This window comes from Caenorhabditis remanei, chromosome IV, assembly GCF_010183535.1.
Source record: "Caenorhabditis remanei strain PX506 chromosome IV, whole genome shotgun sequence".
Taxonomy (NCBI): domain Eukaryota; kingdom Metazoa; phylum Nematoda; class Chromadorea; order Rhabditida; family Rhabditidae; genus Caenorhabditis; species Caenorhabditis remanei.
Window position 1 is genome coordinate 23,542,907 of NC_071331.1, and position 19,646 is coordinate 23,562,552.

Here is a 19,646-nt window from a genome sequence, read left to right on the forward strand (position 1 = left end):
AATATACAAACTTCACAATTAGTGCATAGTAGCTGTAGGGATAATGGGAAACGGATTTATACCATTGGATATATTAGGAATAGTAGAATTAAAGAATCAGTTCTAAAGAAACATAGACAGAAATTGATTTAAATAGTGACAAAATTTTGAAACAGTAAGAAATATTTTTTTCTCGCTAATCATATCCAAGTATTGCCTCCACTTGCTCCGTCAGCACCTTCAACTCGTCTCGATACTTGTAGACCTTACTCCAAAAACTCTCCACGTCTTTTTCTTTCTGCAATTTATAATTAATTGGAGTAATTAAGTAAACTTATATATCTAATACTAACACCGACTACTTCTAGAAAAGCGACCCACCAACGTGGCATGTAGAACGAGTTGATATGAGTAATCAGGTTCTGAAAACAAAATTTAGAAAATATTTTCTGAATTAATGTACAAAATCCACTTACATGAATCAAATTGGTCTGAATGATGCTTAAATTGAAAGTCGGAAGATTCAAGTGAATTGCTGTAAGGGTCCAGTAAACTTTTCCAGTCAACTCCCCCCATTTTTCAGTTTTTTCCAAAGTCATCGAGTCGTTACAGTGGTCACGGATAGCTGCCAGGACACTTGATGCAGTTTCTTCGATATCTGAAACCAGTGACATCAACTCATCCATAATTTCCAATAGTTTCTCTCGTGGGATGTTGGGAAGAACGAGGCGGAGAAGAACATTAATTTCAGAGAGAATGAGACAGATTTCAGATGACTTCTCCAATCTGGAAAAACATTCATTTGGGGAAGAGCAAAAGAGAACTTACAACAATTTTTTTTCATCCTCCACTTGTCGAGATATTATCAAATATTGGTTCCTGATCAATGGTTCGTTTAATCGGTTTATGCCGGTTTCAAAGTTGTTTATCATTTCTCTGACGGTGTTGTATTTTTCTTCCAGCATTATTCCCTGCAGTACGGATCATTTAGTTTTTTTTGCGTATTGCGTATCTTGCTTTAAACTGAGTTTTATGAGCTGAAACATATACCAAAATGTAGATCTTGGCAAGTTTGTGACCTACTACGGGCCGAATGTCAGATCGTTGAAGGGGGACGCTATTTGAATTAAAACGTTTTTTACAACTCGAAATTCTTGACTTATACTCCTTCCGTCACTGTCGTCTTGAAGTTCAATTAATTTTTCTTTATGATATCATTTGCGGCGGTAACTTTTTCCCAGTAATTCACTATTATGTCAGAGGGTGTCTAACTCCAACAGACGTCCCATGACCCTCATATGTATAAGACCACAAATGTAATACTTTTTCCCTTCCACACTCCCCATCTGGAATTCCATCACTCCTAATTCCCCTGATTTTCTCTCACCCGGTGAGTTCATCTCCCTGCTTGAACAATTCATTAATTGGTTATAATCTCCTCTCTCTCTCACCCTGATGTCATATATTGCTTCCCCACTTGTCCTCTGCAATCTTAGCGTTCAGTCATATTTATTTATTATTCCTGTCAAATTCTCCACACTCTCACGTTCACTGTTCGGTTTTATATTTATTTTTTCTCATTTCTATCTTGTCATCTAATTTTTAACTTATAATTTATTGTTCCCCCCACACATACCTGGCCTGTCGTCTCGTGAGTGGCTTGATCAAGGTCTCCAGTTTTCACTATTGATTGTTTTCTTGTCAATAAATTAAATTAAAATGATTAACCATCTGGATTGTAATAGGTCCCAAATATAGATCTCGCTGAGATCTACATTTTGGTATATTTTTCATAATATTACGTTTCAAGCGAGTTACGCGGCGGCCTGGTTGGTAAGTATGGTTTTTAGACTGCTTAGGAGACGGAGCCTAAACGCGGAACTTTTTTTTCAATATTAATCTTTACAATAACTGTTCAGATTCTGATTTCCAAAAAATAACTTCAAATTTATAAACAATCAGCTAAATACTCACATTCTCATCAAGCAGAATCATATCTTGTCTCGCTGTAGCTAGAAACTTTTCCGCTGCTTTCAGAACATGGTTTTGTTCCGCTACTTCAGCTCGGGCTTTTTCAATCACTTGCATACCAGTCATCTGGAACAAAAACGTAGTTTTTGAAATTATTGAATAATGTATACTCCAACGGGTCTTGTCCGACGTTCCGCCATTTCTGAAATGTCGTATATACAAAAAACTTTTGACTTGATATTATAAGGTATTTAATGTGTCAAACAAGGTAAAAAAAACAAGAAAAAAAGATAATTATTAAAAATTTTCATTTCATAATAATATCATACGGTTCAAAATTCCCAGGAAATTATCAATTTGTGTATGGTATAAAGCATTAGATTCCGCACCAGGGTTGTCCTAAAATTCAAACTTTTATTTGTAAAAAAAACTAAGATCCTTACCTCCAAATACATCAAAACATCTAGCACGAAGTCAGGGATAACCAATAGTTCGTCAATGTCAGTATGAGTATACTTTCCCGATAGAAATAGTTCTTGATAGTGATTTTCAAAGGAAAAATAAACAAATGACATCCGTCTCAAACTCAATATGTTGTTCAGCTCATTTCTCAATGTCTTGAGTTCAGTACAAATTTCAATAAGATCAGTCCGTAGACCACCTCGATGGAATTGTACTACCCTATCACTAAGAATCCTTGTCTTTTGTTCCTTCTTCTCCAAAACTTCCTTGCCAATCCGTCTCAAAGCACTAATCCTTTGAAATTTTAGAATACTTGCTTCGATTCTCAAAAAATGATGAAGAATGGAAGCTCCTAGCTTCCCTTCATTCTGGGATTGATCTTCAAGTTTTGCCTGTTTATATTCTCCTTTGCAAATTGCAATAACATTGTCGCAGTTTATTTCAAGAACTGCTTGGAACACGGATAATTCCACACAGCCCAACTCTTCTCTTCCAATATGACTGGCTAGCATGCTGCCTCCCGATACTTTCCTACCATCCAAACCAAAGGATGCAAGTTGATTCTTCAATTCATTCTGTTTCAGTCTTGCAGTTCTGATTTGATAAAACAGTTCTGATACAATAGCCTCCTGTGTTGTCGTCTCTTCTTTGTCGTTCATAGAGGAAAGCTTCTTCTCAAACTCATCCAGTCTTCTTGAATTTTGAGCAATGGTTGTCTGAAATTTATATGATACCAGCCAGAGTGGTCCAAAGCGATGGCCGCTAAAAGTATTTCTTTCTTATTTCTCAAAATTTCCGGAACAGATGAACATGTATTTTATATATAAAAATGATTTGTATGCTCATTCTCTGTAATCTTACCAGACATAACTTCATTTTATCTTCAGCTGCAACACAGTCTACGAGAAAATCATTCACTTCGTTTTTGAGATTCGAAACTGGAAAAAAATGTGTTAGTGGTCTAAACAACTGTCTAGTTACCGTGATCTTCTTGCTGTTCCTGATTCAGATCGATCCTTGCAAGCTGCGGTTCAAAGTGGCGAAAAATTTCCACCGGTTCTCTATAAGAACTCCCATGTCCTTCAGAGCTCCAGTCTCTACGGGAAGCCCCGCGATATTGGCAAAATTCCTGATAACAGGTTAAAACATCATCTTCATCTTCAGAGTCAACTATTTCCAGATTAGATTTTATCGAGTTTGAAAGTTGCAAGTCTACAAAAACTAACTTTAAATTAATTTTTAAATGGAGGAGACGTTACCAGCTGTCTGTAATTCTTCCGATGGAGTTCCAGAAGGCGCCTGGGATGTTGATGGCTCATCACTGGCAGCGGTTTTCTGATAAATCCGTGGAAAAAATTCTTCTGAAGTAACCTCACTTTCTTCATCGTTTGACTGAAGCAAAAATGTATTTTTTACAATATAAGGGAAAATGCTTACACTCATGACGCTGGAGGAAAACGAAGTGTGAATAAATGGAAAGAAAAAAGAAAACGTTAGCAGTCGTTGTGATGTGAGTTTGCATAAAAGTTTTGAACAAACAAACTCTCGAGCGTAGAAAAGTTGTTTACAGCAAAAGCAAATGCTAAGTCTATAAAAACTGACTCGCCTTTTTTTTACTATCTTCCTAAAGATATTTGATTGTTTTGTACCTTCTTCAGCTATTCTGGAGTTAGGTTACTGTAACCCCAATCTTAAGTGTTCTGATCGCTAATTGTTGAGTCCCCTCCAACTTTAAGCATTTAAAATCACTTAAAAATTCTGATCCACATTTAAAATAATTATATCTGCAATTCAAATTCTAAGACTAGCATCATGGTGAACAACGCATCAAAGTAAACAATCAAATTGCCAGCTATTCTTTTACTAAAACAGTAAACATTTTTTACTGTTCCAATTAATTTCTACAACTAATGAAGTTTTTTGAATTTCTGATGTTCAATTGGGTACATTCGTCTTAGCTTATAAGAAATCCGATAATCAGTAAAACCGTCCTCATTAATCAAAAAATAATACAGTTTTTTGGGAAAATGGCAATAAAAAATAATTAAAATTATACGAAAATTTAGTCATATCCAAGAATTGCCTCCACTTGCTCCGTCAGCACCTTCAACTCGTCTCGATACTTGTAGACTTTACTCCAAAAACTCTCCACATCTTTTTCTTTCTGAAAATAATTAGTATCAATTAGAGTAATTAATTAAAATTATATATCTAATACTAACACCGACTACTTCTAGAAAGGCGACCCACCAACGTGGCATGTAGAACGAGTTGATATGGGTGATCAGGTTCTGAAAACAAAATTTAGGAAAATTTTTTCTGAATTAATGTACAAAATCCACTTACATGAATCAAATTGTTCTGAATTATGCTTAAATTAAAACTCGGAAGATTCAAGTGAATTGCTGTAAGGGTCCAGTAAACTTTTCCCGTCAGCTCCCCCCATTTTCCAGTTTTTTCCAAAGTCATCGAGTCGTTACAGTGGTCACGGATAGCTGCCAGGACACTTGATGCAGTTTCTTCGATATCTGAAACCAGTGACATCAACTCATCCATAATTTCTAATAGTTTCTCTCGTGGGATGTTGGGAAGGACGAGGCGGAGAAGCACATTAATTTCAGAGAGAATGAGACAGATTTCAGATGATTTCTCCAATCTGGAAAAAACATTCATTTGGGGAAGAGCAAGAGAGAACTTACAACATGTTCTTTTCCTCCTCTAATTGCCGGGAAATTATCGAATATTGGTGGGTGTTCAATGGTTCGTTTAATCGGTTTATGCCGGTTTCAAAGTTGTTTATCATTTGCCTGACGGTGTTGTATTTTTCTTCCAGTATTGTTCCCTGCATTACGGGTTATATAGTTTTCACCTGAATTGCAGTGCGTATCTTGCTTCAAACTGAGTTTTATGGGTTGAAAAATATAGCAAAATGTAGATCTCGGCGAATTTTTGACCTTATTAGCGACAATCCGAAAATCGTGAATATTCGTTTGAAATCGGTCTTGAATCAGCTCAAAATCACTAAAAGAAAAGTATTTTTAGCCGAAAAATGGTCCAAATACAGTGAAAAAGCTACCAAATACTGATTTCAGCTTAATATGTTCGATTTTGACTTAAATTACTCAAAAAACTGCTTCTTTCAGCGATTTCCAGTCAAAAATCTCATTTTCAGTCTGAAAATAGGGCTTTCCATCTCTTATTGGTGCTAAACCATCCGAAATCTTCGTTTTTAGCTTTTTTGCGGCTGATTTTTGTCCAAAAATAGCAATATCAGATATAAAATATCGAAAATTACAAAATATTGTAAAATAGTGTGTTCAACAAAAAATTGGTTGAAATTTTGCTGAAAGCTGGCTAAAATTCGCTTGAAATTACATAGATTCCGTCAAAATTGATGAAAAACGCGCCACCTGGCCCGTAGTAGGTCAGGAATATAGATCTCACCGAGATCTACATTTTGGTATATTTTTCAGCTCATAAAACTTAGTTTAAAGCGAGTTAGCCCGGTTTGCAAGTATTGTTTTTTTTAAAACAATCTTCTGTTCTTGATTTCAAAAAAACTTCAAATTTTTCAAACAATATCTTCTGAAACTCACATTCTCATCAAGGAGAATCATTTCTTGTCTCGCTGTAGCTAGAAACTGTTCCGCTGCTTTCAGAACATCATTTTGCTCAACTACTCGAATTTTGGCCTTATCCAGCTCTCGCATTGCAGTCATCTGGAACAAAACGTTTTTCTTGAGATTATTGAACGTAATAACGCATACTCCAATGCTAACGGGATTTGCTCGACGTTCAGCCATTTCTGAAATGTTGTTACATACCTACTAAAGATTATAAGTTGAGAGATAGGAGGTATTTAATGTGTCAAACAACGTAAAAAAGGAAAAAAAAAAGTAGGTAATTACTCAAAACTTTTATTTCATGAGTTGATCAATAGTTCAAAGCTTCCAAGAAATTATTGATTCGTGCATGGTATGAAGCATTAGATACCGTACGAGGGTTGGCCTATAATAAAAATTTGCTTTCTGAAAAAAATCAAGATCCTTACCTCCAATTCCATCAAAACATCTAGCACGAAGTCAGGGATACCCAGTAATTCTTCAATGTCAGAAATGAAAGTACTTCCCGATAGAAGAAGTTCTTGATTGTGATTTTCAAAGGAAAAATAAAGAAAAGACATCCTTCTCAGACTCAATTTGTTGTTCAGCTCATCTCTCAATGTCTTCAGTTCCGTACACATTTTGTTTAGGTCAGTCAGTAGACCACCTCGATGGAATTTTACTACCCTATCACTAAGACTCCTTGTTTTATGCTTCCTCTTCTCCGAAACTTCCTTTCCAATACGTCTCAGGGCAGAAATCCTTTGAAATTTTAGAACATTTGCTTCGATTCTCAAAAAATGGTGAAGAATGGAGGCTCCTAGCTCCCCTTCATTTTGATTTCGATCTCGACGTTTAGCAAATGAATATTCTCTTTTGCAAATCGCAATGACATTGTCGCAGTGTATTTCGAGAACTGCTTGGAGAACGGATAAGGAGTGAGTTATAGGTTGGTAGACTCTGAAAGTGTTCAGCTACTTAACTCATCAGGCCTTTTCCACTCACAACAACTCTTGTCTTCTACTACGAGTGCTTCTCCCGGATACTTCCCTATGATCAAAACCAGGTGATGCAAGTTGATTCTTCAATTCATTCTGTTTCAGTTTTGCAGTTCTTATTTGATGAGATAGTTCTGACACGATAGCCTCTTGTGTTGCCGTCTTTTGTTTGTCGTTCAATGAGGACACTTTATTCTCCAACTCATCCAGTTTTCTTGAATTTTGAGCAATAGTTGTCTGAAATTCAAATGATACCAGCCAGAGGTGGTCTAAAGCGGCAAGCGAATTTTTGTTAACGTTTTAATTCAATTCTTTTATTTTTCGCACTGAAAATGCAGTATTTTTAGGTTTCCTGATGTCGCAATGGATGAAAAAAGATCACATCCATCAGAATTATGAAAAATCTGAATTTAGGTCAAATATTTCTAACTCATAAGATAGAGAATTTCATTTTCTACAATTCTGATGGATGTGATCTTTTTTCATCCATTGCAACGTCTCAAAATCTAAAAATACTGCATTTTCAGTGCATAAATCTGTACACTTACCAGACATGACTTCATTGTATCTTCAGCAGCAGTACAGTCCACGAAAAGATTATTCACTTCATTTTTAAGATTTGTAACTGTGAAAAAATGAGTTAATGGTTTAAACGACTGTCTAGTTACCTTGATCTTCCAAATCTTGATTCAAATTAATCCTTGCAACCTGCGGTTCGAAGTCGCCAAAAATTTCAATTGGTCTTCTATAAGAACTCCTGACTATACTACTGGATTCTATTGGTCCTCTATGAGACCTCTCCTCACAGCACGCAAGACTACGAGAATAAGATTTAGAACAAACCGGAAAAGTTGTTGCTTCTCTATCCCCTGATAAACTGGAGGTGGTTGATTGCTTATTCAACATCATCCTGAGTTCGTAAATCTCCTGAAGAGCCTCTTGGATTGTCGTAGAAGATCCAGTTTCCAATGAATGGTGTAAAACCAATTTTATTTTTACACTCGAAGCACGTTGGAAAACCTCTTGAAACAATTTCCGGTGTTCTGTATTCTCGTATTCCATGTGCAGTGAAATAGCAGTATTCCATAAGGATCCGAGTTTGTCTATTATCTAAATTTTCTGATTCATTGTTGTTGTTATGAACCGAAAATCTACCTGACTGAATAGAACAGTCGCTGCGTCGCCATGTTTGTTTTCAAGTTCAACCAGATCACGTCTCACTTCTTCAACTGTTTCCAGAAGAGATTTTATCGAGTTAGAAAATTGCGAGTCTACATAAACTATAAGTAAATTAATTTTTAATTGAGGTTACCTGTTGTTTCAGTTTGTTCTTTTTCGGAATATTCTTTTAAAGTGACAATGGTTACTCCATTGTAATCTGGAAATACTTCTTCATCGTCGGACTGAAACAAAAATGTTTTTTTCTAGAATAAAAAGTAAATGTGCTTACACTCATGACGCTGGAGGGAAGTGAAGTGTAGAAGAGTGAAATTTAGATAGAAAACGTTATCAATAGTTGTGATGTGAGTACGCATAAATCGTTTTAACAAACAAAAAAGTTGTTTGTTGCAAAAAAGCTTTTCACTATCTTCCCAAAGCAATTCGAACTTTTTTTAGTTTCTGTGAGTATTCTAGTGTAAGGTTACTGTAGCCCTTACCAGATTACTGTAGGCGTGGTTACCGCTTACTGTAGCAGCTATCTATGGTTACTGTATCTAACGTTCTTACTGTCCTTTTTGAAATTTCTTTTTTGAATTATTGTTATTAAAGGAGGTGAGAACGCAAAAAAATTGTGATCGAAATTGTGATTGAGAAGCGCCCACATTTATCACAGTCCCGAGTCGGCAGCTGCGTTCTCGACCGTGTAGCTCAGCCGGTTGCGGTTTTGTACCCATGCGCGTTCGGTCATGTGTTCGGGTCCCACAGAGCAATCACTTACCGAATTTTGAGCCAACATTTTTTTTTGAGTTCTCACCTCCTTTAAATTGTTTAATGTTTCACGTGTTGCTTTAATAAAAACGTCTAGAAAACATAAGTGTTACCGTTTTTAAAGGCATTTTTTGACGGAAATTTTGAATTATCAGGTTTTTAGTCCGGAAAACTACAAAAAGTTGACAAAAAACCCATTTTTCAGTTATTTTTTCAAAAAATTTTAAAATGAGGCACACCGCCGCCGCCGCCGCCTAGCTCTCCCCTTCCCCCGCTTTCTTATACGTCCTGCCGGCCGTCTCTCCCTGGTGACTGCTTGGCGCAATGGTAGCGCGTTCGACTCCAGATCGAAAGGTTGGGCGTTCGATCCGCTCAGTGGTCAAAGTGTTTTTTCTTTTTTGCTTTTACTTTTTCACTCGTTGAATGTAGTTTGTGCTCAATTTAAGACCAATTTATAGGTACTGTTATACCGTGAGGTATATAAACCTCAACGTGAAACCCTAGTCACGTGCCCCGATTATCCTTGTATTCATTTCTCTATAGAAATCAGTTCTAATAAAGTTCCGAATTAGAAACACCGTCTGACTCACACTCCAGTAAAGGATACAACAGGTACATTTGCTCTTCTTATCAGTAATTGAGCACTTCTTATCAGTGAGACGTGTTAGGAATAGTTGACCATACATAAAAATCGATTTTAGATCTTACTCGATGACTCTCAAAAGAATTATTCGAAGTGAGTTGCTTTTCAACTGCAAAAAAAATTAAACAATTATGTTTTAGAACTTAGAAAACAATTTCAACACTCAATTACCCAGCGGAATTTAAAAAAGTGAGTTTTTATTTTATTTTTTGAAATTTTTAAATTTTCACCCAAAATGTTTCATTCCAGAACACCCATCTACGACATAATCCTTATTATATTCACTTTTCTAGCGTGTTCCGATATATTTTACGAGTATTACTGGAAACAGGAAGGTTTTTTACCCCCAGTATGCTGTCGCACCCTTGACGCGTTTTTTTCAGAAGTTCACGGTCAATATCAGACGGATCTCTTGTCGAATTTTATGGATTACTGTGCTTTGGCCACTTATGACCCATGGGATCCCAAAATTGTACCGTATCTGTGGGGAGAGGACCCCACGAAAAATTGTGATAGAAAATGGAGGCCTTATACGGAATTGGTGAATGGAACGTGGCGAGTGGTCAAGAAAAAAGAGGGTGTGGAGTGTAAGGCAAGGTAAGTGACTCAAAATAGGAATTAAGTAAGTTTTTTGAAATCTACAGGTCAAGAGCTTCAAAATGAGCCCCATATCGGGTAAATTTGCTTGAAATTAAAATTTGACCAATGCTCGCGCACGCGTCGCGGTCGCGCGTAGCCCATTTTCCAGATTCAACCAAATCTAGCCAATATGGGTGTCATTTTGAAGCTCTTGATCTTCTGAACTCAAATTTTTGGTTATTTCAGGTGCTACTATTCAATAGACTTCAATGGGCCACTGAATCGAACCGATTGGTTCCCACCCGGCCCGGTGGATTGTGAATTTTTGGAAGCGGCGTGTTGGGAGAATGGATATGAAGTGTACGGATACATACATACTCAGATTATAGCAAAACCGGTGGAAAAAAAGAAAAACGAGCACAAACCGAATGTTTTGGTCTATTTGATAGATTCGATGAGTGTTGGCATGGCGCAACGGTGGGTAATTCTTTGGGATTTGAAAATTTAAGGTTATCCCTAAAAAATTTGAGTTTAGCAGATTAAGAGCTTCAAAATGAGCCCCATATTGTCTAGATTTGGTTGAATTTGGAAAATGGGATACGCGGGACCGCGACGCGTGCGCGAGAATTTGGTGAATTTTAATTTTGAGCAAACCTAGCCGATATGGGGTTCATTTTGAAGCTCTTGACCTGCTGACTTCAAAAATTTAAGTTTCAGAGCTCACCTTATATCCGTGATCCATAAAATCCTTAAATACCTTACTTTTTGAATATCAGAGCGCGCGCGTGGTCATTTTGAAGCTCTCAACATCTCCAACCCATTTTTTTCATTCAGATCCCTACCAAAAACACTGAAATTCCTGAAAACCCGTTTCAAAACCGTCGAATTTCCATTTATGAGTCAAGTGGGGCTAAACAGTAAGCCCAACGGAATGCCTCTCTGGTTTGGTAAGTGCGCTCTAATTCGAACTTTTAATTTTTCAATTTAAGAGTAATATTCAGGAAAACAAATAGAGCCTGGGAAGCTGAAAGGCGGAGCGGATATCAAAGTGGATTGGAATGAGACAGAGTTTTGTCAAAGCTATTTGGATGGTGAGCAACATTTGTTTAAGGATTTTATGGAGCATGGATATAAGGTGAGCTCTGAAATTAAAATTTCTACAAATTTTGAAATCTTCATGTTGAGAGCTTTGAAATGAGCCCCATATCGGCTAGGTTTGCTCAAAATTGAAATTTGACCAATGTTCGCGCACGCGTCGCGGTCGCGCGTAGCCCATTTTCCAAATTCAACCAAATCTATGCATTATGGAGCTCATTTTGAAGCTTTAGACCTCCTGAACTCATTTCTTGCAATAATTTTATAATTTCAGACCCTCCACTCCGAGGACTGGTCCTACCAGACTGTATCCTCGTTCCCGGACTGCAAAGGGTTCAAAAATCAGTACACCGATCACACATTTGTTCCGTTCAACAAAATTCATGAGTTTGATGGGTTAACTGTCACCAAGGGACATCTGAAAGGGCGGTCTCTGTGTAGAGAGATTTATCACGCTGCAATTGATCAATTCGAGCAGTTTACGGAGGTGTATAGCGGTAATTTAAATTTTAGTACTTTTGGAAAAAGCAGATTCTGTTCCAGACCAACCAAAACTGTCGTGGATCTGGAATATCCGTGTTGCACATGACGAAATCTCTGGGTTAGATCGATTGGATGCACCACTTTTAGATTTTTTCAAAAAGCACGAAGAAGAGGTATGGAGAGACGCAGAGAAGCTAGAGTGTCTCGTTGTCTGCCTCTCTTCTAACTTTAAAGCGCTGTATCTGAAAAGTGGAAGGAGCTATCAAAAAGTAGTCAACTACAAAAATGTTGTAAATTTTACGTAAATTATTTTTGTAGTTGACAACTTTTTTCTAGCTCCGCCCACTTTTGATATAAATCATTTTTCAGTTCGACGACTACTTCATCTTCCTAATGTCCGACCACGGCTTCCGTCGTGCCCACTATCACATGTATGACACTGAAAATGGAGCGATGGAAAAGCACAATCCATATTTGTCGATTTCGGTACCCAAAAAATATAGGAACCCAGAAATTTTAAAAATTATGCAAAAAAATGCAAAAGAATTGCAGACTCAATATGATACTAGAGCGACTTTGCTGGATATTGTAAAGGTAATGTTTGAAGGGGTGTATCTCGGAAAGGGGCGGAGCTATCAAAAAGTTGTCAACTACAAAAATGATCTACGAAAAATTTGCTACATTTTTGTAGTTGACAACTTTTCGATAGCTCCGCCTACTTTTGAGATATGAGCTTTCAAAGTACCGAGACTTTATGGCGAGTGAGGGAGAGACGCAGACAACAAAACACTCTAGCTTCTCTGCGCCTCTCAATAAAGATTTTCAGTTCCAACCCGCTTCTCAATTCTCTAACCGTACCCTCCTGGAAATTCCAAATGAAAAAGGACACTCTCTAATCCGCCACCAGCCATCTACGCCAAGAACCTGTGGACGTCTTCCCATTCCGCAGCAGTACTGTATTTGTAGGACGGCTACAAAAGATATGAGAGAAGAGTGAGTAAAATCAGAAGAGACACAGACAATCAGACACTCTAGCTTCTCTGCGTCCCACCACAAAACTTCAAAGCACTGTAGCTTAAAAGTGGGTGGAGTTATCAGAAAGTTGTCAACTACAAAAATTATCTACGGAAAATTTGCTACATTTTTGCAGTTAACAACTTTTTGATAGCTCCGTCCACTTTTGAGATACAATCGTTTAAAGGTAGAAGAGACTCAGACAACGAGACACTCTAGCTTCTCAGCGTCTCCCACTTAAAAGCACTGTATCTCGTAAGTGGGCGGAGCTATCAAAACGTTGTCAACTACAAAAATGTAGTAAAATTCACGTAGATCATTTTTGTAGTTGACTTTTTTTTATATCTCCGCCGATTTTTGAGATACGAGCCTTCCCAATTTTAATTACCTGTAATTTTCAGCACAGCCCTCACCAACCGCCTTGCCACCCAACTCATTGCTCATGTCTATCAAAAATTAGACAAATTCAATCTCACCTCACTCTGTCATGAATATGAAATAGATTATGTAAGTGCGCTCTATTGCGACTCTGAAAAGAGCGCTTCCTTCGTTTCCCCCGCTTTCTTATACGCCTTGCAGGACGTCTCTCTGCCATGACTGCTTGGCGCAATGGTAGCGCGTTCGACTCCAGATCGAAAGGTTGGGCGTTCGATCCGCTCAGTGGTCAAAGTGTTTTTACTTTTTTGTTTTTTGATATTTTTACTTTTTCACTCAAAAAAAGTGATTTTTCAGGTTTCCCACCTTGATCTCTACCCGACTACCAATATCAACACGTCTACATACCGAATCGCTGTGAAAACGAAACCCCCAATATTTGCACATTTCGAGACGTTGGTCACCGAAGATAATAAGACGAAGAAACTGGAATTCGAGGAGGTTGAGAGATTGGATACATATGGAAATACGGCGGACTGCACGAATCGAATACATTCGAATCGATTGTGTTTTTGTAAAGATTGGCAGGTCTAACAATAGATTGAATAAAAAATTTAATTTATAATAAAAAGAACGGATGAAACAGAAATTTTTATTTAAAAATTAACAATTTTGCAACAGTAACCGAGGTTCTCAGTGTCACATCTTGATTTTTGATTTCAAAAATAATTAGTGGAACAGTAAAAAAAAGCTCTCGCGTTTTTACTGCAGAAAATTGAAAATTCAAAAAGAACATATCACTGACCATAGTAATTGCAAAAAAACAAGTGGATTTTTTGAAACAGTAAAATTTAGGAAGAAATGAATCGGTAACTACAAAATGCATATTTATAATTAATAATATTTTATGATCCAGGGACACTTGATAACAGTCTCATTAAGCACTTTTTTGATCAAAAAAGTAAAAAGATAAAAAGATAAAAAAGACTTTGACCACTGAGCGGATCGAACGCCCAACCTTTCGATCTGGAGTCGAACGCGCTACCATTGCGCCAAGCAGTCATGAGGGAGAGACAGTCGGCACGGCGTATAAGAAAGCGGGAGAAAGAAATTGAACACTATTTTCAGAGTAGCAATAGAGCGCACTTACATAATCAATTTCATCTTTATGACAGAGTGAGGTGACATTGAATTTGTCCAATTTTTGATAGACATGAGCAATGAGTTGGGTGGCAAGGTGGTTGGTGAGGGCTGTGCTGAAAAATTAGGGGTAATTAAGATTAGGAAAGGTTGTATCTCTAAACTGGGCGGAGCAATCAAAAAATTGTCAACTACAAAAATGATCTACGAAAAGTTTGCTACATTTTTGTAGTTGACAACTTTTTGATAGCTCCGCCCTTTTCCGAGATACATCGCTTTGAAGTGGGAGACGCAGAGAAGCTTGAGTGTCTAGCTGTCTGCGTCGCACCCAACTTTGAGCGCGTGTATCTCAAAAGTGGGTGGAGTTATCAAAAAGTTGTCAACTACAAAAAAATAGCAAATTTTTCGTAGATAACTTTTTTTAAAGGGTGCTCCTGAAAATGTGGTACAAAAATAAATCGAAAATTTTTCAAATTGTCCGAAAAACATTTTCAAAACACATATTTTTTACTGTTTCAATTGTTGAAAAACCCCTTTTTTCAATATTTTTTACTATCCATCATAATATAATTATTGTTTCAACAGTCTCAACACAAACCCTTACAGAATGACAAATATTTGTCAATCGTTAGATAAAAAGAGCGGTAATATTATTAAATTTTGCTGAAACAGTATTTTATTAGAAAAAAAAGTAAATTCAATTCGAAATATATTTACTTGGCTAATTATCAGCTAATTAGATGTAATTAGATGTAATAGTGTTGCACTTGCGTTTTGCTATTACATTAATTTAAAAATTGTAGTATTTTTGAAACAGTATTAACTTTTTTCTAAATTATAAAAACAAAAAAGTTGCGACTTTTTGATAGTTAGACAATAGGATGCGTGCATCAGAGTTCGATACTTTTGTTTCAATTCAGCACTGGAGTGAAACAGAAAAAAATACTGTTTCAAATGTTTTAAAATAGTTTACCAATATAGTAATCATACAGTTTTCAGATCATTTGTGAACCTATCTTTACCAAAACTCTTATCATTTAGGCTCAGGTATATGTATTGTAGAGTGCAGTACTGTAGTTAGTTAACACTTTACAAGTATTTTGAGTTTATTAAAAAAGTTGGGTAAAATCGTTTCTTAAATTTATATTTTGAAACAGAAATGTATTATGATTTATCGTGTCCCTTCGTCAATAATGAAATCAATCAATATAAAGAAACCACTGAATTTATGTAGAAAAATTGTGATTTGAAGAAAAAACAGTGAAACACTTAATACTGTTTCAAAATGTGTTGAATTTATATAAATTTTTCATTTCAGTAGTAGACAGCGAATACAATTTGTAAACTTCAATTAATCTTCATAAGGTTAATTGCCAAACATTAAATCAACTATAAACTCTGAAGTCCTTATGATAAATGTGAAACACGTTAATTAAAAAAACCATTTTTGATATTAAGATTAAACTCATGTTAGATAGGTGTTCTGAAAGGAAAAATGTGAAACAGTAACTTTTTCGAAAATTAATTTTTTACTGTTTTTTTTACACAAACTATTGAGCTTTAGAAAACTGTCTTTAAAAAAATCGAAAATAAATTTCAGAGCACAATTTATGCTACCTGCCTAATAAAATAACCCCCAGTACTCAATCTATACAAACAATTAAACGCGTTATATCCCTCAGGTCGTCCTCCAACATTCCATAGTCTAGATGACCGATTACATACTAAGATTGAAGTCACTTGAGTCGCGCTTGAGTTCACCTGAAATTAAAATTTTTAATTTTTTAATTATTTATTTCAAAAATGCGTTGCAAACCTTAAAACTATCATATTGAGATTCCGTTATCGTTGTATAATTGCCGAGTATACTAACTTCTGTGACAGGTAATCCAAGATTCGGTAGGTAACAGGTAAAAGTGATATCTGCACAATTTACCCAGTTAATTGGGGTGGGTAGAGGATAATTACAACATGCTGGAAATTTAATTTTTTTAAATTTTATGATTCTAAAATTCAAGGTTTTACCAGATGATACAGGAGGTGAGGTTGTTGGGATGGATACTGTAGAACCTGTCCGGGGTACTGTAGTTGTACTAATTACAGGAGGGGATGATGTGATAACTGGATAGCTACTGGATACGGTAGGAGCACAGCAAGTGGCTAGACGAATTAGAAACATTTGAAATACTAGGATATGGATTGGCATTTTAGAGAATGGATTAGAAAGTTGGAGATGGATTTATACTGGCAGACAGAAAAAAGAAAAAAATTGAATCCGTTTTAGTAAAAGTTGCTAATTGGTTTTGTTGGTCTTGTGATCTTTGGGAGAAAATTAATTAGTAAAATTAGGGATGAAAAAATGGACCTGCAACTAGAATGGGAACAATGCTGTATTTCAGAAGGGAGCGTGTGAAACAGAGAAAAAATAAAAAGTTACTGTTTTACGATTTTTAGTAATTTTTTAGATACTTTTACTAATAATTCATTGATTGCATATGGATCTTGTTGAATCAGCTGTATTACTGTGATATTCACTTTCTTTGAAACAGTAAACTATGATTTACTGTTTCGGGTTAAATTTTAATTCATTATATTAGATCAGCAATTGTTAAACCAGATTTATTAATACAGACAAATCTCCGACGTTAACAAAATCAAATTTTGAAACAGTGAATGTTCTCAAAATATTGGAAAAAATTGGAAAATTGGAAAAACTATTCTAACAACATAAATTATCGCTAATAGCAATTTGACTCTTTTTGCTTTAACTACTTCATGCTACTTTATAATGATTTCATCATAAAATTGTCACGCGTAAAACCGTGGAGATCTCTAGGAAGTTCTCTGTCTGTCTGTGTGTGGGGATGTTTAATTTAGAGTTCTAAAACTTGAACAACTAAAGATGAAGAAAATATAGAAAAGTAATATGAGCAAGTGACTTGCAATGTTCAATTATTTATTGTGTGATTGAATAGAAAAATGTGAAACAATAAAACTTGTTTTCAGAAAATTATGGGATAGGAACACTTGCAGTTGTAGACGGTTAAGCTGGTGAAGGAAACGTTGTAGCTGGTGGAGTTGTTGGAAGTCGTGGAAGTCGAATAGGAATTTGAGCGATAATAGAATCCAGGTCACTGATTCGCTTGATAGTGTCTCCAACGGGCTGAAATAACATTCATAAAAAATATAATTACAAATTTAACAATTACACTTGGAAGACTTCCTCCGAAACCCCCGATAATCGGAAGAGCAGAAGTCAAAGCGAAACAGAAAACGACGGCGAAGAAAACCTTGAAGAACATGATTCTGAAAATATCTATATTAGAAGAGTGTAGTAGAAATCTGGAGCTGATGACTTTTCACTGAAACTAACATTGATTTTTGATGAGGGAGCATCTATTAAATTGCAACTTTTGCTATTTTTTTTATATAAAAACATGTTTTGATATTGTGGCACAATTCAGCTATTGAATAGGCTCCCTCTCATAAAACTCTCCAAAACACAATAATAGAATAGTCCCAGTGTCTGTATCACTTCCGTATTTTATTAATGTGAAAAATAACCCTATTCCAAATTTCCTGTCTCTACCTACTGAACTTGAAACATCCAATATAATAGCTGGATTGTGTCACAATGTATGTCAAAACATGTTGTTATATGGAAAAATAGCGGAAGTTGCAATTCAATAGGTGCTCCCCTCATAAAAAATCAACGAGATGGTATAGAATAGTCGGTTAGTTTCAGATTTCCCTGGTTTCTACACTTTCTACACTCTTCTAATAAAGATATTTTCAGAATCATGTTCTTCAAGGTTGTCTTCGCCGTCGTTTTCTGTTTCGTCTTGACTTCTGCTCTTCCGATTATCGTGGGTTTCGGAGAAAGTCTTCCAAGTGTAATTGTTAAATTTGTAATTATATTTTTTATGAGTGTTATTTCAGGCTGTTATAAACACAGTCAAGCAAACCACTGTGTATCCCTTTGATCTTCCAGCAGAACCAATATTCATTCCCAAGGCAGACCTTCGGACTTTTCAAAAACTTCCGGATTTTATTCGTTGCCTGAAAACAAGTTGTATTGTTTCACACAATAAATAACTGAACATTCCAATTCTGTTTCACATATTCATATTACATAAGGATTCAAGCATAGATGAAAAAACAAATGGCAGGAGAAAGAAATTATGCAACCATTTATTTACATGCTTCCACGACAACCGCTGCCTAGACTCCACAGTTTTTTTATTCTGGACCGTTGGCCAACGATATTCAGCAGATGTCATTTCCTTATGCATCTGACAGCTTCCACACTAAATTTACCATTCGATGACACCTTGAGGGGGGACCAGAAAAAAAAAACGATGTGCTCAGTTTCTACTGTGACGGACCCACTATTATATACTTTTCAGTTGATTTTTGACATCTGTATCACTTCCGTACGTGTTTGATAAAAATATTGGACCGCTTATGATTGCTGGTTGTTGTAAAACCTAGCAATTTGATAGCAATTAAGTATAGAAATATTTATTTTTGCCAAGGAGTGAATTTGCGAAATATAGTAGCACATAAGAGATTTTTTTGAAACAGTAACTCCATATTTTTGAAAATTTTGCCTAATTTCGATGGTCCCCCTTACTCTACCATATATATGCCTTCTCCTCTTCCAGCATAATTTTCGGACATATTCATCATCTTTTTCCCAGCAATTTGCTCCACTGAGGTGACATACGCACACCCTTATTTTCTTGCCGGAGAAAAAAAGAGAGAAAAAAGAAGAATATATTGATGTGCACTCTTTTTGCTCCTCCCTTGCTCTTTTTTCTCCCTCTATACGAATGTGTGAGCTCCGTTCGTGCTCATGGAGCATGGAGGAATGTGTGTGCGGTGGGTGGGAAAACTAGATATTATTACAGCACGTTACTTACCACCGCGCTCTACCGAAATCAAAAAAAATAGCGTGCGAAATTGAGAGACTCAGAGAAAAAGAAACATTCTTCAAGGGTATTCCGGTGGAGCGCGGTAGTAAGAACTGTCTCGAGCTAATAATCAAAATGGAAAATGTTACTGTTTCAAAATAATTAACAAGATGAATCAAGCAATCAACTTACAATATTTGTAAGTGTGATGGGAGAATTAAGAAACAGAGAATTTTCAAATGCTGAAAATATGAAAATTTTACTGTTTCAGATGAACAATGGATACTGGGAGACGTTGTAAAGATAATATGTCGCTAATTACTAAAACGTGTGTTCACTAATTTTCATGTGTTTGGAATATTCTGTGATTTTTTTCTGAAACAGTAACTGTTGGGAAGATAAAATCTTAATGGCAAAAAATTGCTAAAAATAATAAAAATAGCTGGAAAATGGCTAAAAAATT

At 36.1% G+C, this 19,646-nt stretch overlaps 5 protein-coding genes across 5 annotated transcripts; 1 reads left to right on the forward strand and 4 right to left on the reverse strand.

Moving 5' to 3' along the window:
- Nucleotides 1-175: 175 nt before the first annotated feature.
- On the reverse strand, nucleotides 176-3,855 carry GCK72_015964 (uncharacterized protein; the record flags this gene model as incomplete). Its single annotated transcript, XM_053731237.1, has 10 exons — nucleotides 176-277; nucleotides 333-401; nucleotides 456-765; nucleotides 808-950; nucleotides 1,954-2,076; nucleotides 2,394-3,128; nucleotides 3,274-3,350; nucleotides 3,394-3,624; nucleotides 3,672-3,804; nucleotides 3,850-3,855. 10 exons carry the CDS (start codon nucleotides 3,853-3,855, stop codon nucleotides 176-178), a joined length of 1,929 nt encoding a protein of 642 aa, XP_053586009.1.
- Nucleotides 3,856-4,474: 619 nt separating this feature from the next.
- On the reverse strand, nucleotides 4,475-6,215 carry GCK72_015965 (uncharacterized protein; the record flags this gene model as incomplete). The annotated part of the gene is made up of 6 exons (XM_003098720.2): nucleotides 4,475-4,576; nucleotides 4,635-4,703; nucleotides 4,759-5,068; nucleotides 5,112-5,254; nucleotides 6,009-6,131; nucleotides 6,180-6,215. The coding sequence occupies 6 exons, from the start codon at nucleotides 6,213-6,215 to the stop codon at nucleotides 4,475-4,477; spliced, it is 783 nt and encodes a 260-aa protein (XP_003098768.2).
- A 130-nt stretch (nucleotides 6,216-6,345) lies between these two features.
- GCK72_015966 (uncharacterized protein) lies at nucleotides 6,346-8,468 on the reverse strand (the record flags this gene model as incomplete). Its single annotated transcript, XM_053731238.1, has 8 exons — nucleotides 6,346-6,420; nucleotides 6,464-6,974; nucleotides 7,020-7,249; nucleotides 7,561-7,637; nucleotides 7,681-8,122; nucleotides 8,168-8,235; nucleotides 8,325-8,415; nucleotides 8,463-8,468. 8 exons carry the CDS (start codon nucleotides 8,466-8,468, stop codon nucleotides 6,346-6,348), a joined length of 1,500 nt encoding a protein of 499 aa, XP_053586010.1.
- Nucleotides 8,469-9,819: 1,351 nt separating this feature from the next.
- GCK72_015967 (uncharacterized protein) lies at nucleotides 9,820-13,724 on the forward strand (the record flags this gene model as incomplete). Its single annotated transcript, XM_053731239.1, has 11 exons — nucleotides 9,820-9,919; nucleotides 9,968-10,181; nucleotides 10,410-10,640; nucleotides 10,998-11,110; nucleotides 11,165-11,298; nucleotides 11,533-11,755; nucleotides 11,802-11,914; nucleotides 12,111-12,335; nucleotides 12,568-12,734; nucleotides 13,157-13,262; nucleotides 13,488-13,724. The coding sequence occupies 11 exons, from the start codon at nucleotides 9,820-9,822 to the stop codon at nucleotides 13,722-13,724; spliced, it is 1,863 nt and encodes a 620-aa protein (XP_053586011.1).
- Nucleotides 13,725-17,313: 3,589 nt separating this feature from the next.
- On the reverse strand, nucleotides 17,314-17,572 carry GCK72_015968 (uncharacterized protein; the record flags this gene model as incomplete). The annotated part of the gene is made up of 2 exons (XM_003098700.2): nucleotides 17,314-17,433; nucleotides 17,480-17,572. The coding sequence occupies 2 exons, from the start codon at nucleotides 17,570-17,572 to the stop codon at nucleotides 17,314-17,316; spliced, it is 213 nt and encodes a 70-aa protein (XP_003098748.2).
- Nucleotides 17,573-19,646: the final 2,074 nt, after the last annotated feature.